This window comes from Panthera pardus, unplaced genomic scaffold, assembly GCF_024362965.1.
Source record: "Panthera pardus isolate Hobbes unplaced genomic scaffold, ASM2436296v1 HiC_scaffold_17, whole genome shotgun sequence".
Taxonomy (NCBI): Eukaryota; Metazoa; Chordata; class Mammalia; order Carnivora; family Felidae; genus Panthera; species Panthera pardus.
The window spans coordinates 105,914,629-105,933,379 of NW_026526732.1; the positions used below are offsets into that span (position 1 = coordinate 105,914,629).

The following is an 18,751-nucleotide window of genomic DNA, read 5'->3' on the forward strand; positions in this document are numbered from 1 at the left end:
GCTGAAGACAGACACTCAACTGGCTGAGTCACCCAGATGCCCTTATATACTAATTTTTGAACCAAGAGAATACATCATCTAGTCATATATATATATATGTGTATATATATACGTATGTGTGTACATGTGAACTATGTACCATATCATTATATGTATACTTTCCAGAGAGTGTACAGCTTTCATGTGCTTTTCAAAAGTGAACCAAGAAACATGAAGAAAGCAATACTCTTGCCTAGAGGCAATAATCACCCTCAAATGCTGACTGATCAACCCCTGATTTTAAAAGCACAGCACTCTATGCAAGTAGGCTAACCAACTGTAGCAGAGATTCATCTACTTTCCCTAGGAAAAAAACAGTACCGTTACCTTCTGTTCCGGAAAACAGATGACATCATCAACTGGAATGAGGGCTACCTGCTCCATATATAAATTATGGAGTTTTATTTACACTATTTTTCCTCAAAGGGCTGGCAGTATAAAAAGGCACATAAGTGACATGAGATAAAATATAATACTCTGGAGTAAAAATTAAACAGCTCATAAGCTATTCATTTTTTGGACCCTTCTATAGTCTCTGCCCATAAATAGCTGCCTATAAATAGCTGACAGCTTGGGGCGCCTGGGTGGCTCAGTCGGTTAAGCGTCCGACTTCAGCTCAGGTCACGATCTCACGGTCCGTGAGTTCGAGCCCTGTGTCGGGCTCTGAGCTGATGGCTCAGAGCCTGGATCCTGCTTCCGATTCTGTGTCTCCCTCTCTCTCTGCCCCTCCCCCGTTCATGCTCTGTCTCTGTCTCAAAAATAAACGTTAAAAAAAAAGTTTAAAAAAAATAATAATAAAAAAATAATAAAAAAAGAAAAGAAGAAAAACAAAATAAATAGCTGACAGCCTGCTGGAGACGAAAGTCATAAACATGTACAATGGTCGTGGGTGCCATGATAAAAGTGTGCACAGACTAGTCAAATGCACTTCAACAAGGGTGTTATGATCACTTAATGGGAAAAGAACTGCCTCTCTGTAACAGTGCCCCAACCAGTGTTAAAGGTTAATTGCTTCAAGTTTTGCACTCCTTGCTTGCTAACCTAAGTCCCTTGATTTGCAGTAGAACTAACTTACTTTGAGATTTGCAGACCATTGACCTTGAGGAGTGAAGGGACCAGAATATAAGGCCTAACTACATTCAAAAACAACTGCTGCTGCTGCCAGCAAGTCTGTTCAGGGTCATGTCCACATATGACTATACTGCCTGGGCACCTGCTTCTCCTGCAGGTTGCACCCCTGCCCCTCACTTTTTTCCATGCCTTCCCCTTTAAAACTGTCCAGCCTTGCCTGGATGGGGAAGATGGTCTTTGAGACATTAATCCACCACCATCTTCCCAGGTTGCCAACTTCCTGAAGAAGCAACCTTTTCTTTCCCACCATCACTTGTCTCCTGAGTATTAATTTTCGAGCAGTGATCAACCAAAGCAGAGTTTGAATGGATCCTCTGTCCAGTAACATCTTTAACAAATACTGCTAGGAAAATTAGATATCCACATACAAAAGAATGAAGTTGGACCTTTGTCTGAAAACCATACACAAAAATTTACTCAAAATGAATTAATGACCTAAACGTAAAACCAAAACCTATAAAATTCCTAGAAGAAAATACAGGGGGAAAGTTTCATAACACTGGATTTGGCAATGACTTCTTAAATATGATACCAAAAGCACAAGCAACAAAAGAAAAAATAGACTACCTACATTAAACTTAAAAACTTTTCTACAACAAAGAAAATAGTCAACGGAATGCGAGAAAATAACTGTACATCATATATAAAGATCATGATAAAGAATTAATGTCCATAATAAAGAATTCCTACAACTATAAAAAATAATAATAATAACCTGATTAAAAAACAGACAAGGAACTTGAACAGATACTTCTCCAAAGATGATACACACTCAACATCAGTAATCATCAGAGAAAAGCAAATCAAACTCACAATGAGATAACATCTCATACCCGTTATGATAACTAATATCAAAAAACAGAAAGTGTTGGGGCGCCTGGGTGGCTCAGTCGGTTGGGCGTCCGACTTCGGCTCAGGTCATGATCTCACGGTTTGTGAGTTCGAGCCCCGCGTCAGGCTCTGTGCTGACAGCTCAGAGCCTGGAGCCTGTTTCGGATTCTGTCTCCCCCTCTCTGTGCCCCTCCCCTGCTCCTGCTCTGTCTCTGTCTCTCTCAAAAAATAAATAAACATTAAAAATTAAAAAAAAAAAAAAAAAAAAAAAAAAACAGAAAGTGTTGCTAAGGATATGGACAAATTAGAACCCTTTACACTGTTGGTGGAAGTGTAAAATAGGCCAAACACTATAGAAAATTATATTTAGCACTTCTTTAAGAGATTAAAAAAAGAACTATATATAATCCAGCAATCCCACTTCTGGGTATGTACCTGAATTGAAAACAGGTCTCAAATATATGTATGCCCATGTTTTAGCAGCATTATTCACAACTGCCAAGAGGTGGAAACAATTCACACATCCATGAATGGATGAACAGCTACACAAAATGCAGTACATACATACAACAGAATATTATTCAACAAATGAACTTTATGCTAAAAAATGATCAAAATGATAAGTTCCATATGTTTTTTACAACAACCATTTTTCCAAAAAAAAAAAAAAAAAAAAAGTCCATATAGAGGAAAACAAGGGCAAGAATGATTAGAAGGAAAAACACAGAAGTTTAGAACATACATCTTCTAAAAAAGTTGCAGTCAGAGCTACATATTATATTTGCTTTTGTTGTTGTTGTTGTTTTAAGACAGCACACAAGCAGGAGAGGGGCAGAGAGAGGAGGAGGAAGAAAATTTTAAGCAGTCTCCACCCCCAGGGCAAAGCCTGGCTCAGGGCACAACACTGGGCTCAATGTCATGACCTGAGCTGAAATCAAGAGTCAAACCTTTAATCAAATGAGCTACCCAGGCGCCCCCAAGCTGCATATTTTATTTCTAATATTTCCTGGAACATTTCTGAGAAGATGAAAACCTACAAAGTAAGTGACAAACAATATATTCCGTTTAGAACTATATTTCACTAGTACCTCTTATACTCAGATCATTTTACTCCAGACTAAAATGTACTAAAATTTGAGTTCATATCGTGTCTCATCGCCCAGAGGCCTGGACCTTAAGCTTCTGGACTGCAGAGGGGATTCTGTGCCCTCACAAAACCAAACTAGCACTTAGCACACAAGAAACTTAAGAAACATTCACTGATTAAACTGGCCTCTACTGCTTCCTAAGGTCATATATTTTATTCTAAAAGTAAGATTAGAGTTAAAACTACTACTGATTTTTTAAAAAAATTGTTAATGTTTATTTTTGAGAAAGAGACAGAGACAAGAGTACAAGCGGGGAAGTTGCAAAGAGAGAGAGGGAGACACAGAATCCAAAGCAGGCTCCAGGCTCTGAGCTGTCAGCACAGAGCCCAACGTGGGGCTTGAACTCACGGACCGTGAGATCATGACCTGAGCCGAAGTCAGATGTCTAACTGATGGAGGCACCAGGCGCTCCTATTAAAACTGAGCAGAAATAAAAGTTCTTTAGAGAAGAATGTCAAGTAATAAACAAAGATGGGATGGTGGAGTTAGAAAATCATCATTTTGCAACTATCGAAGTAATAACTAATTCAGGCAAAATTTATCCATGGATGCTTAAACTGCTGGGAGAAGTTTGATGAGGAAACAGGATATTTACAAAGTCTCCAAGTATCTCCCCACAAGACACTTACCAATTATAAAGGAAAAAAAAGTACGTTTACTGGCAACACAATATGAACCAAGGAATCAAATTTCACATCACCAAAAATAAAGCACACAGACATCATGTGCCTTCTGATACAATGCAATGACACAGCATCATTTTGTAATTCTGTCAATAAAATACACCCTAAAACTAATGATGAGGAATCCGGAGAAAAGCCCAAACTGGGATCTACTATATAAAATATCCAGGGGCGCCTGAGTGGCTCAGTCGGTTGAGCGTCCGACTTCAGCTCAGGTCACGATCTCACGGTTCGTGAGTTCGAGCCCCGCGTCAGGCTCTGGGCTGATGGCTCAGAGCCTGGAGCCTGCTTCCGATTCTGTGTCTCCCTCTCTCTCTGCCCCTCCCCCATTCATGCTCTATCTCTCTCTATCTCAAAAATAAATAAACATTAAAAAAAAATTAAAAAAAAAAAAAAATAAAAAAAAAAAATAAATAAAATATCCAGCTTAAACTCTTCAAAATTGTCAAGAAAAAGTAGAGAAAAGCTGGGAAACAATTCTCAAGAAAGAAACTTGAGAAACAAATTCCCTCCATGCTTTTCCAGGAATAGGAGAAAAAAAGTTATATAAAGCATTACTAGAACAATTAAATCTGTATATGAACTATGGATTAAATTATATTGTCAAATTGAACACTGTCAATATTTAATGTCTTAATTTTGATAAGTATATTAAACCTCACTACATATACTGTTCCATACAGAAAAAGAGCTACTTATCCCTGCATTACCACTTATGAATTTAATTTTTCTTAAAAAAAAAAAAACTAATTCCACAGCAATTCTTAAAAATAAAAATAATAAAAATAATTTAAATTTAGCTTGGGATAAAATGCTCTTGATCATAGTTTTACATGGTGAGCAAATTTAAGATAAATTTGCAGGTGAGTCTATAAATGATGGCAATCACAAAATAATTAAATGACATTCTGGCTGCACAAAAAAATGTAATTATCTCAATATGGAAAAACACAAAAGCAAGTTTTTTTTTCAATTCCTAAAATCTCTGAAGTAGACAGGCCATTTGCAAACTCAAATCAAAACACTGTATCAGTACATCTTAAGTGGGAAGAAATTAGAAAACATAAGGACTATCAATTCATAATCAGGGTACTAAACATTTAGTTTGGGTTGAAACAAACATCAGAGAAGGAAAAATATTAAAGTATTTGCCTAGGAAATTTAGTTCATTTTAAGTCCCTGTCATAAGCTGCTTCATAAAAGTAGAAAAACTGAAGCTCAGAGTTCAACACAAGAACAGAGTTTCAAATAATACAGAATAAACACTAGATCATATATAATTTTATTTAAATCTATTCAAAATTTTTAAACAATCTACCTGAATCCTCCTGGGCTTCATGAGCTTCACCATCATCTGTTACCTCTAATTCTTTCACAAAATTTGAGGGAAACAGTCCCAACTTGTTGTTCAGGGTTCCACTCCACCATCCTTCTTCTACCTGAAAGAGTTCACAACTCAAAAATGATAAAAATTTCCCACTGTGGGAAAATTAAGCTACATAAGTGAGCACAAAGTTAATGATGCAAAATAATCCCTTTAAATCTGTTAAGGAAATACAATGGGGAAAATATATTTTAAGTAAATTAAATCTAAATGGATTAGATTGATCATATATAGGATTAGTCATATCGGTAGTATTTTACAACATTTACAACGAGAATTTGTAATCAAGTGCAATGTATGACATAAATGTTATGAAAATATCAGATAACCAAGAATAAGGTATTAATAGCAGGAAGTAGATAGCTCTCTCCTGGAATGTCACTTCTTTTAAACCCAACTAAGTCTCAATTTGTAATCATTTCAATATTTATAATCTATTTCATATATTATTTAAGTACATGAAGATTTTTTATTTGGAAAAAGCTTGATGAATATAATTTCCCTTTTAAGTGACTCTTAACCCAAGTAAGAAAAAGAATCACTTATTTTTAAAATCCAGATACTAGGCTCTTCAAAACATTCCCCCCCACCTCAACCAGAAATATCTTCCGGAACCAAACTCTTTAGAAAAATATTTACATTCACTAATCACAAGGTTACTCAGTTTCATGAAGTTATTTAATGATATTTAATAACTGCTTTAAGATGTAGAACTTCTAAAAAAAAATTTAAGAGTATAAACTATTCATTCTGAAAATTCACTTAACAGCAGTACATGAAATATCATAGGTAGAAAAGGCTCTTTATTCTGTTTAAAATATGTTTTAAGTGTTTTCACCTCAGAATTACAAAGCAAATTTTAATAAGGTATTCATCCGGCAGGCACTCACTAGGTATAACACCTTGGTGTTAACTACTAGGGAAAGACTGATATTTGCAATGAGAAATCTCTGCCCTTGAGTGAAATAACCTAAAGAAAACAAACACTAAGCAGGTAGTTACAATACAATGCGTGCTGTAACAAAGCTATGAACAAAATGCTGAAAAAGCACAAGAGAAAGGCTTAAAATATTTTTTAAAAGGCTCCCCTAAAATGAAATGACAAAAGAGCTAGACATTAAAGGCTGAGTAAGAGTTTTCTAGGTACAAAGCAAATGAAAAATACAGTGACATAAAAATAAAGGACTTATTTCTAGACTATATACAGCTGAGATACAAGATGGCTAGAATACAAGCTGTCTGAGGAAGAAATGGAAGGCGGTTACGAGTGAAGAGTTCAGAATTTTTTTTAGCAGATTTAAAGAGACTCCAAAGTTTTGAGAGTTCTTCAAACCATGGTGATGGAGATATGTAGACCAAATGGCAACTAAGAGAGAAGCATCAGAAAACGTATTACCTACACCTGCAATCACAAATTGGCAGCAAGGGAGTAGTTAGGGTAAATAACCTTATAATTCCCATAAATTAAGGAATTCTCAAAAGGCAAGATAGCACAGCAATGAAGAATAGTAAGATTCTGCTCTGCTGCATGCCGTGTGTATGGGCATGGGCAAAAATAGCTGAAACAAGATCTCCTAGCCTGCATATTCATCAACAAGGTAATCGGGACACCACTCCACCAAGAAGTGGTGGTCTTTGTCCCCACCGCCTTCAATCGTGCTGACTTCTGACATGTTTGTAGCCAAAAGAATAGGGTGAAAGTGACACTACCACTTCCAAGGTCTGATTATAAAAGGTCTCTAAAGGAAGTAACATAGTAACAAAATTAGGTTAAGAAAGATCATTAAAACAAGTAACAGCACTTTTAATTTACACACTGTATTTACTGCCATAGAATTTGTATGTATGAATAAAAATCAAAACATGTAGGCATTCTAAAATGTTTATTTTTATTCTTAGCTACTTTGATTACATCAATCTTTAGCTTAAAATTCAACATGTTCACTGAAATACTTACACTCAGAGCCCTGAAATGCCATGCAATAAGTCCAAGTATCCTAAGGCCCCAATACAGTGAGAAAGCCAAGCCAAGTGGAGAAGCTACATAATGGCTCTCCAGAGGCAGTCTTCAAGTCTTCTAGGTACCAATCACATTAGTAAAGGAGCCTTCCTAACATTCTACCAGCACCTCAACTTTGAGTCTTTCGACTTGAAGCCCCCACACATCATGGAACACAGACAAGCCATCCCAGCTGTGCCCTATCTGAATTCTTGACTCACATAATACCCATGACCTAATAAAACAGTTGTTCTTTGCTACAAACTTCAGGATAGCATGATATGCATCAACAGTAACTAGAACAGTTAATCACTTATCTTCTATGACTCAAACTCTTCATATATAAAGTAGAAATAAAAATTCCTGTCTCCTCAGGCTGTTAAGAAATTTAAAGAAAATAATAAATGTGAAACACTTAGCATAATGCTTCAGACACATAGGTTCAATAAAAATTATTATTGCCACCTGATAGAAATAAAACAGAATTGTCTTTTGTATAAATACATTGGAATTTAATATAAACATTAAGGGATAAATTACATGATGTTATGATATAAAAATCAATCCTTATACATGATATACATGACTATACATGATATCAAAAGATACACTTTGAAAATGGGATCTTCAGCTGCCAAATAAAACTTTTAATATTCCTTTAATATTCCTTTAATTCCTTTAATATCCCTTGGTTAACATCTGAATATAATTCAAATAAGGCAAACCTTTTAAAGAGATTCTACTTTTGTATCCCTCTGCTATGCAGAAGGTAAAATTGATTCTATTTTATTGCTTTGTGCCTAAAGTGAATTCAGAATCAAAGAAAATGTCTATTTTTATTCTCAGCTACTTACATTACATTAATCTTTAGCTTAAATTTTTTTTATTCCTGAAGTCAATACATACAAATACAGTAAGTACACAAGACCAGGTGTAGTAAGAATGAATAAAGCTTGGTTGATGGGGGTGGGAGGGAGGGGAGGGTGGGTGATGGGTACTGAGGAAGGCACCTTTTGGGATGAGCACTGGGTGTTGTATGGAAACCAATATGACAATAAATTTCATATATTGAAAAAAAAAAAAAAAAGAATGAATAAAGCTTTATTCCAAAGGATAAGACAACCTTACATAAGTCATTAAAGAACCATTTTAAAACCTGTATGTTAAAATGTGTATAAAAAGCAATGAAACTCGTAAAAAAGTTCTAGTGAAAACTTAATATTCTTACGAGTCAGTTTTCTATTACCTAGAGCATCAATTACAATTGCTGGTTCGTCTCTAACATAGGTTTTCCTTACCTCTTCATTAATATCAATAATATCTCCCACTTTCAGCTCCAGTTCATCCTCATTTTGTGGAAGGTACTCAAAGAGAACTTTACACTGACGCTTCTTGGTCTCTAAAGGAAGTAAATTAGTAACAAAATTAGGTTGAGAAAGATCATTAAAACAAATAACAGCACTTTTATTTACACAGTGTATTTACTGCTATATGTATGTATGAGTTTGTATATGTATGAATAAAAATCAAAACATGTAAGCATTCTAAGCAGCTAACCACAATCAGTTCTGGCTGGCTTTTCACTTTGCCCCCACACTACAATCTACTCATGCCAAAATAAATTCAAACCAACTACAAATAGCCATGAAATCTATTTATACGTGTGATCCCCAACTAGACAAAAGTAAAACAGCCAATGCCAATTGTGAGACTAAAAACACATACAATAAAAGACACTGTCGGCAAAACAAATTTTATCATAGCTAAGCTATCCTCCAAGACAGTAATTTTCAGACGACTTCCTGATCGAAGTCTAGGAACACTCAAAATGCGCTAATTTAAAAGTGTCTGTGTTAAAAAGACACAAAATGAATAAATCCACAATGTTATCTTCTTTAACAGCTCTACTTTCCAACAGATAAACATAAAATTCACATAGGTAAAGATAACAGTAATTTTACTTTAACTTTTCAAATGAACTTCATTTATTTAGACAAATAATGCTAACTTATAACCATGCAGTTTGAGGTTCTCAACTTCTTTCAAACTCTAAGAATTGAGAACTCAGACTCACTCCCATCTTTAAAATTTAATCATTAAAGTACCTATGGATAGATGACCAGGTATCACCGATAAAAGGATTACTTCCTGCTAGTCAAATCCTCTATGTTCCTCAGACCAGCAGCAACAGTATCACTTCAAAGCTTCTTAGAAATGCAGGCTCCACCTCAGACCTACCTGTTCTGCACTGAATTGTGTCCTTGACTGTACTGGGAGGCAGGACCTTTAGGGAGGTATTTACAGTCAACTAACATAAAAATGGAGCCCTAATCCCCACACACACTTAATTGTGCATGTGTGCACGTGCGCACACATATACAGGAGGCTGTGTGAGGATGCGGGGTCGGGGCGAAAAGGCAAGACCTGCAAGTCTGGAAAAGAGGCCTCACCAGAATCCAACTCTGACAGCACCTTGATTTTAGACTTCTAGCCTCTGGAACTGTAAGAAAATAATATTGCTTCTGTTGTTTAAGCCATCTAGTTGGGGATATTTTGTTATGACAGCCCGAGCAGGCTGAATCAGAAACTGTACTTTAAGATCTCCTAGGTGATTCTCAATCTTGCACTCAATGATCTAATTATACTGATTTCTAATTGCTTGAAAATGACAAGCCCTATTCCTTTTGAGACTTAAATACACTGCTTCTTTTAAAAAAATTAATGTCTATTTATTTGGGGGCGGGGGGTAGGGGATGAGGGGCAGAGAGAGAGGGAAACACAGAATCCATAGCAGGCTCCAGGCTCTGAACTGTCAGCACAGATCCCAACATGGGGCTGAAACCCACGAACCAAGAGATCATGACCTGGGTCAAAGTCAGACACTTAACCGACTGAGCCACCCATGCATCCCTAGATATATGGTTTCTTTTGCCAAGGACACTTCACTTTCATCCACAAAGTCCACCTTTCGCTGTCTTCAACTCATCTTCAGGTCTCAACTTAGAAAAAACTTCTTCCAAAACAGCTTTCTGGATTAGGTACTCTTCCCTTGTGCTTATATACTTAACACTGTTTACTTCTACAACCTACCTGTTACTAACAAATCTGTTTCCTTTTCAATCTATCATAATGATTTATTTTCTTGTGCGTACTCCCTGTAGTCTGTACGCCAAAGATAAATGGGCACTGAGTTTGTTAAATGCTCTCTCCCCAGCACCCAGCATAGTGCTTATGCTAGGCCCATTATTCACATACACACACACACACACACACACACACACACACACACACACACACACATGAACAATTATCTAGGCCTAACCATACGGCATCAATGCCAAGAAATATGCCAAGGGTATCAACATTCCATCAGCCCTTTACCACCAACAATCCTAAGATTTTTCTTAATAATTTAAATGCACACTTAAGGAACTAACAGATTTAGGAAACAGGAAGCAATTAGTAATAAAATACAAATACATAATGAGATGGAAAATATTTAGTGCAAGCTACAAATATCCCCAAAATTAATAAAGGATAGGTTTGGAGTGGAGCAGATGTGGAAGAATTCAAAGACGAAATGGTAACAGAGTTACACAATTAAACATGAACACAATACAATAAGGTGGAAAAGATGTAGCAGACATTCTAGATAAAAGTTTTCCCAATGAGTTGATAATACAAGGAATACAAGGATTCTAAGGAGATGGTTGTTGCTGACAAGAGACTCCTGAGAAGTAGTCTAGATAGATACAACTTTACATCAAATCATGTCAAAACAAGTCCAAATAAACTTTTTTATATAGTTAAAAAAAAAAAAAAAAAAAGATGCCACGGTCTAAAAGAAATAACACTAGAAGTCAGAAGACTTGGGTTCTAGTATAGCCGTCATTACCTTGTTATTTCACCTAAGTTCTCTGGGAATCAATGTCCTGAACTACAAAGTAAAAGAGCTGGACTAGATTAACTATGACAGTTACTTGAGCTCTGACATTTATGGATCTATGAAATTGTTCATCAAGACAAAAAATAAATCCAAATGAACCTCCAAAACAATAAAAGAAGCATATTGCATGCAATCAACACCATGAAAGAGGTGCAAAACAGACACGACAATCAAGCAGAAGGATCTAGAGTCTCCAAATAAGAAACAGTTACACCTCTGTTTCTCCCACTTCATTAAGGAATTAATAATATCTGATTTTAAAACTGTTTTACAATAGAAGGAACCAAAACAAAAAACAACAACAACAAAAAAAAAACACTGACCATACTTTTATAAGTAACCTAGAGTTTATAGTAAAATTTTTCAAATGTCACTTTCATCACATCTCAGAGTTAATTTTTAAGTAGTAATAGTGGTTTTTATGCATACCATAAGAAAACTTCTCATCTCTTATATTATAGATAAATATAGTTCATAAATACTTCTGGAAGTTAAAGTGAGCTTGAGAAAATGAGTCCATAAATGTGTTCTCTGTCATTAGCACTTCATAGATGAAGGGAAAATGATCTACATTACTGAAAAGAAATTCTCTTCTGCTCAGGGTGCACTTCAAAGAAAATTCTTCTATCATTTTGGTGATCTTAGGCCTTTAGAAAAAAATGTAGCTTGCTTCTTTTTAATGAGTATTAGTATCTTTTAAATTATTTAAAGTGGATAGAGTATTAATTAGCCCCCCTGCTCCCAAGCAGATCAATTAACTTTGAGGATCCTAGTTATATCTTAACCAGAAACTTTGAGTTTGTGGCACACCTGGGTGGCTCAGTCAGTTGAGCATCCGACCTGACTTCAGCTCAGGTCGTGATCTCACTGTTCGTGAGTTCAAGCCCTGCACTGGGGCACAGCTTGGAACTTGGAGCCTGCTTTGAATTCTGTCTCCCTTTGTCTCTGCCCCCCCCCCCCTCAAAAATAAACAAACATTGGGGCGCCTGGGTGGCTCGGTCGGTTAAGCGGCTGACTTCGGCTCAGGTTATGATCTCGCGGTCCGTGAGTTCAAGCCCCGCGTCGGGCTCTGTGCTGACTGCTCAGAGCCTGGAGCCTGTTTCAGATTCTGTGTCTCCCTCTCTCTGCCCCTCCCCTGTTCATGCTCTGTCTCTCTCTGTCTCAAAAATAAACGTTAAAAAAAAAAAAAATTACAAAATTTAAAAAAAAAATAAAAAGAAACTTTGGAGTTTGTGTTTTTTCTCCCTGGTCACACTAAGCATAATTCACCAGAGTGTTCTCCAAAGTAGTTTGCAAAATTATTCACAAAGATTTTTTTTTTTCTTTTCAAAGAACCACATTAGATAAAAACACCTGAAAGGCCCCTATTATTGCTACAAAATATGAGCCATTTAAAAAAGAAAAAATTTTCATAATTCCATATTTAAATATGGTTTACTCATAAGTTGAAGTGACTGCCTATGTTGTTGAGTTCATCTATTAATTGCCAGCACAATGAAAGGAATTTTGAGATTTTTTTATACTTCAAAAGGCATACACAGTATCTACTCGTAAATGTTTACTGAATTCCTACAATGTATCAGAACCTATGCTAAGCACAAAAGAAAATAAAATAGTATGTACAAGACTAGTTAATAAAAGGATACCTGAATAGAAGTCAATTTGTAAAATAACTATAACCAGTATTTTATCACAAGCAACCTCTATATAGCTTTTCAGATCCACAATGAAATAGAAAATTTGTCAAATCAATGTGTTATAAGTAAAGCTATTGACAAGGAAGTAGATAAAAGAGATATAGGGGAAAAAAGCAGGGATATACTTTCATGCCTTTTATGTACCAGTACTATTCTAAATCCTTCACAAACATCTCCCCAGCAGATAATACAGTTTGTTGTCATCATCTTTTCCCAGTGAGAAACAGGAACTCAGGAGTTAAATAACGTGTCCAAGACCAAAGAACTAAAAAGAGGCAAAATTAGAATCATACCCACATACGACTCTTAAGTCTTTTATCTTTCCACTTTATCGATGCTGTCTCCTTTAAAAATTACCAAGTGCTTTAACATAGTTCATACAATCTACTCATGCTGGATCCTTACTACCTGCAAATACCATGTGGTTGCTTATCTCCATGGATCCTCTTCCTGAGGTAGCAATTCTACCTGGAATGTCATAATCCCCAATCTTCATGTGAATGACAAGTTTTACCTAAGAAAGGCTTAAATATATCTTGCTTGACAACCCAGTACAGAACTGCCCCTTTATTTGAATCATAGCTGCATACTTTAAAAACTATAATAATAGTTACAAACATTTATTGAGCACTTCTTATAGTATTTACCTGACATGTTAATACCCGTTTTCTACGAGGTAATTATTACTATCATTTCTGTTTTATAGTAACTTGATGTTTTCCCCTGTTAGACTACAAGTTCTGGATCATCATCCATACCCAGTTTTACTTGGCAGATTTGACTGCCCCATTAACACTGTTCTCATAGTCTTCAAATTCACAGGTATTAAAGCATTCAGCACATCAATGTTGAAACTTTTTCAAAAGAATCTTTTAAAAAATATTTTGTATTTTGGGGTACCTAGGTGGCTGAGTCAGTTTAAGCGTCCAACATTGGCTCAGGTCATGATCTCCAGGTTCCTGAGTTCAAGCCCCACTTACGGCTCTGTGTTGACAGCTCAGAGCCTGGAGCCTGCTTCAGATTCTGTGTCTCCCTCTCTCTCTGCCCCTCCCCTGTTCACACTCTGTCTCTCTCTCTCAAAAATAAACATTAAAAAAATATATTTTGGTTTTTTTTTGAAAAACAAAACCAAATTCTATACAATTTTACACTCAGTAGAGTTACTCTATTTTCCCTACTAAAACGGAAAATCTTAAGAAATGCAGCTGCATCAGGAATGGCAAATATTTTCATGGTTCTGAAACATTCAGATCAAACCAAGCTCTCAAAGTATGGAACCATTCCTCACTTAAGATTACAATTTTTAATCTCCCCATCAAATACTAAAACAAAGAGCACACCACATTCAGAAGCTAGGAGGCTGAATGCTAACAATTTCACAGACAGTAGCAAAAGGACTCCTGATCCACTTTTGGTTCTGTTTGGCTCTGGAAATTTATCTTCACGTTTTACTGTAGCACTGAAAATTTTCTGATGTCAATTTTTTTTTTTTTTTTTTACCAATTTCTTTCTCCAATAAGCAAAGAAAATAATAAAATGCTAAGAAACAGAGCCATTTGCTATATAGGGCTGAATTTTCCTTAATTTTTTTTCTTATCCTCAGCAATAAAAAGCTCATACTGCCTAGAGCATTAATTGAAAGATCAAGTTATCTGAAGAATCTAACTATACGGCTGATATACTTCTTGATTATAACAATCAAAGCTTAGATTGTCATCACCATCATGAAGAAAAAACTCAAGTGATTAGGGATGAGGTATTATGTCTACAACATACTTGCAACTGATTCAGTTAAAAATGTGTTCTACATACACGTATACAGATAGAAGGACAATGTGAAAAATGTTAACATCAAACTTAAGTCTTAATTTAACATCAAACTTAAGAATATAAAATATTCATAGTACAATTATTCTTTCAACCTTTCTAGAAGATTTCAAAAGAAAATAGAAAGTTAGAACACGCTATCCTATTTATCTGATAAGCTGCAGCTGGAGAGGAGTCAGATGAGCCTTTTTCCCCTTTTGAGTCAGAATATTTTAATATCAAAGAGAAGAGCCTGAGCTAATATGCTCATATTTTTTTTTTAATGTATGCTGTAAAAATGTATAGACAATGACCGTATGTTGATGGTATTCAGAATTTTCATTATTTTCTTTAGCACTGACTCAGAATCAGGAGGCAAACTATTTGCTAGCAACTATTTTCTAGTAATGAAACACTAATGTTTGGCATTCTGGTCAACTAATTTTTCATGCAGCAAGATCATTTCTGTAGTATCAATCTCAATGTATCTTTTACATTCAAAGTAATTATTAACTAGATAAAAAATCACTTTTGCAGCACTAATAATGAATACAAAGTTACAAGCAATGATGCCTTCCCTCACGTATAGCAAGAGTAGATTCACATATGGCATCAATTTTTTTTCCAAATGCAAAGTGAAATATCTACTCAATTCTTCACTGAACAGAATACAGAGTTGTGATGCTGAAAGATGGCAATTATTTATTTGCTAAGTAATATTACTCTACAATCATTATCTCTGTGCCTGATTTTACAAGGGCTTCAGCAGCAATGGGACTAATATGTGTTTTTGCTATAAGATGTGTAAACTTGTTCTCTTCTATAACTTTAGCAACTTACAATAATTGTCCTGGAAAACATTATTCTGCGCTCACTGTAGAAAAACCTGTTTGTTTCACCACAGTTATTATGGTTAACTTATACACAACAGCAGAAGTTTCAATGGCTTTATGACTAGACTTCATTAAAAAACCAACACTTTTTTGGCTTTGGAAACTACAGAAAAATAGCTAACAATTCCAGCTTCCAAATACTTAACCCCACAGGATGTATCCGAAATTCTCTTTTTAGGTGCTTATACATTTAATACACATGCAGATTTCACTTGCCTTGGCACACAGAGATTAAAATTGAACATTCACACTGCAGTGATTATTATCAACCTTTACAATAGTTTTGTGGGGTTTTTAAAATTATTAATAATATTGGTTAGTAGTATCCACTACTATTTAACATTACAATAAACCACCTTTTGAGTAACTGGTCTATTTTGTGAATTAAGGATAAGATACAAACAGTAACCAAAAAAATTAGATTAAAAAAAAAAAAAAAACATTAGCTTGCTTTTCCTGGAAAAGCAATCAAAGCAAAAGCAACCTGCATCCTGTTTTACATGTTAGCACCAAATGACCAATTTAGTCCTTGTTGCACATGCACTTAAAAACAAGTTATGGAGCATCCTTAGGAAAAAGTCTAAGTCTCCTCGCACCAGCTACATAACAGGTTTTCTTTTACAAGGAAAAGAATTATGACCAGTGTTCTTGAGGAAAGTAAAATGTAGTGTGTCTTTTCCTATTAGGAGACAAAATGAATAAAATGATCATAACCTTGAAGCCCTTGGTCTAGCCTCTACTTAAGAAAACTGTCCCTTCTTTTAGCTCAGCAAAGCTAAAAGTGGTAAATTGATTTTACAATCGAGGTCATAAGTAACTAACTCTTCCATGGGCCTAAAAATTCTCCTGTGCACAGAAATTCTATATACAGTTTCACCTGTAGGATATGAACACACTCTCTGTAATTTGTCCCCATGTCTCTAAAGAAACAGAGTCTGAACATCCAGGACAATTAAAAGTACTGAAACTGTCCACCTTCAGGCAGTAGGCTGAAAGCAGTACAGGTAGTATCTAAATACTGGTTGTACACGTTTAGTGGGAAACAAAAAACACACAGCATTCTTCCGTCCTAGAAGAATTCTTCTGTCCTTGTCTTCTGTCAAGAAATCTTTTTCATTTTTATGAAAATGTGTTTTCATTTAATGAAAATAATCAAAGGATGACAGCACCTAGAAAGTAAAGTCTTCCCCCAAACTTCACAGACAGTAACACAGAAAGTAACAAGATATAAGGAGAAATTTAGATAATGTATGTGAACAAAATTTCTTCACTGTGGACTACTTGGTTCCACAGGGGACTTTACAAGCCACAGTATCAAAGGCACTGACATAAGATAAATGTGGTTAAATACTCATTTACTACTAACTCTCATCCTAGTAATCAGTATTCAATCTCTCAAGGGGCTTCAGATCGTACTATGTTAAAATACTATCTGCTCCCATAATGTTGTATTTTGTACACATTTAATGTTGAATGCTTTTTTTAATGAGTCTTTCCCAATACTGTAAGCATTCTGAAAACAGCAATACAATCTATGTTATTTACCACTTTCTCACCAGAAGCAAAATAAAATTCAAGAGTTTAAATGATCTAAGGTCATAGGATGGACTCAAACTCATGTCTGATTTCAAATGGGGTGCTCTCCCTCTATACTAAAATGTTCTAACATATTTATAGAATACCAAATATTTAAAGGGCGCTCTGCTGGGCCAATGACCTTGGAAAACTGAGTATATGTTCAGATGTCTGACCACTGGAGAAAACATACTATCAAAATTCTTGCATCTACACTGCTTAAAATGAACAAACATTAAACATCCCATTAAATAAAAGGTATTAAAATAAATTTAAGGCAAAGCATTAACTATTCAACAGTCTGTAAGGCTAATAAGAAAACAAAGCCTAATATTTTAATTTATAATTCCTATTAATAGTCGTCAGCAGTTCATGCTCAAATATCTTATGAAAAATGACTACAGGGCCGATAACTTAAATGTGAATATGTACGAAGTTTCTGCAGTCGGCCACAAAAGGTTAAGCTAATTTTTCTTTTCATAACTTCTAAACAGTTATAAAACATCCTTTATTTTGAATTATTTAAACAGGAAAGAAATTATTTACATACTCTTCTTAATGTTTTTGGTCTGTGGATGTGGCTGAATTCCTCCAGCTGGAAGTCCGTATGTACTTATCCGTTGTACAAGACTTGCTACATTCCCATGTCTTTCCCGTTTAATGGGCAAATTGTCATCCTTGGATTCTGGCTCTCTCTTAATTTCCTATAACAGGGGAAGAGTAAACAGGCAAATTAAGTTGTATTTTATCAAATTAAATCCTCAAATGTAAAATACCCAAAAAAACAGGTACGGTGGTTATTATACAAAACATGATAGCAACAGTCTTCAACATTTTTCTCTCCCCCACATCTCTAAAAAACGCAACACACTTTGGTAACAGTGACTCATTATGAGTGTAAGTCTTCTCAGAACTAGAGAAAGAGGTAAAGAAAGGCTAGGATACCACCTCTACCCCAAGATACAAAGAAACTCTGAGATACATAAACAAACAATAAAACAAACAATAATTTCTAAGTCAGGTTGGGCAAACTTTTTCTAGAAGAGGCCAGATAGTAAAATATTTTAGGATTTATGGGCCATATAATTTGTTGGAAAAATGAACTGTGCCATTTGTAGTGGAAAAACAGTTATATACTTACATGAAAAAGCATAGCTATGCTCCAACAAAATTTTATTTATAGACACTAAAATTTCAATTTCATATAATTTTCATATGATGTTAAATATTGTTCATCTGATTTCTTCCAACTATTTATGAATTCTTAACTAGCATTCTCAGCTCATGGGCATTATAAAAACAGGCAGTTAGATGTGGCCTGTGGGCTGTAGTTTGATGAACCCTGCTCTAAGTCATAGGTATAACAGAAGATATGCAAGCAGATTATATATACTGAAAAAATATATTTTGTATTTTTCTGAAAAACAAAACCAAATTCTATAAAATTTTACACTCAGTAAAGTTACTTTCCTATTTTTCCTACAAAAATGGAAAATCTTAAGAAATGCAGGTCCATCAAGAATGGCAAATATTTTCATGGTTCTGAAACGTTCAGATCAAACCAAACTCTCAAATTATGGAACCATTTCTCACTTAACATTACAATTTTTAATCTCCCC

The 18,751-nt window shown here is 35.2% G+C and overlaps 1 protein-coding gene across 1 annotated transcript in view; it reads right to left on the minus strand.

The window, feature by feature from the left end:
• The window catches only part of CD2AP (CD2 associated protein), a 140,154-nt gene that overhangs the window by 66,423 nt on the left and 54,980 nt on the right, over positions 1-18,751 (minus strand). The window contains exons 3-5 of the mRNA XM_019457359.2: positions 17,683-17,836; positions 8,514-8,614; positions 5,151-5,271 (exon numbers count right to left, since the gene is read on the minus strand). Of these exons, the coding sequence (XP_019312904.1) occupies positions 5,151-5,271; positions 8,514-8,614; positions 17,683-17,836 (376 nt within the window). The remainder of the gene's footprint in view (positions 1-5,150; positions 5,272-8,513; positions 8,615-17,682; positions 17,837-18,751) is intronic.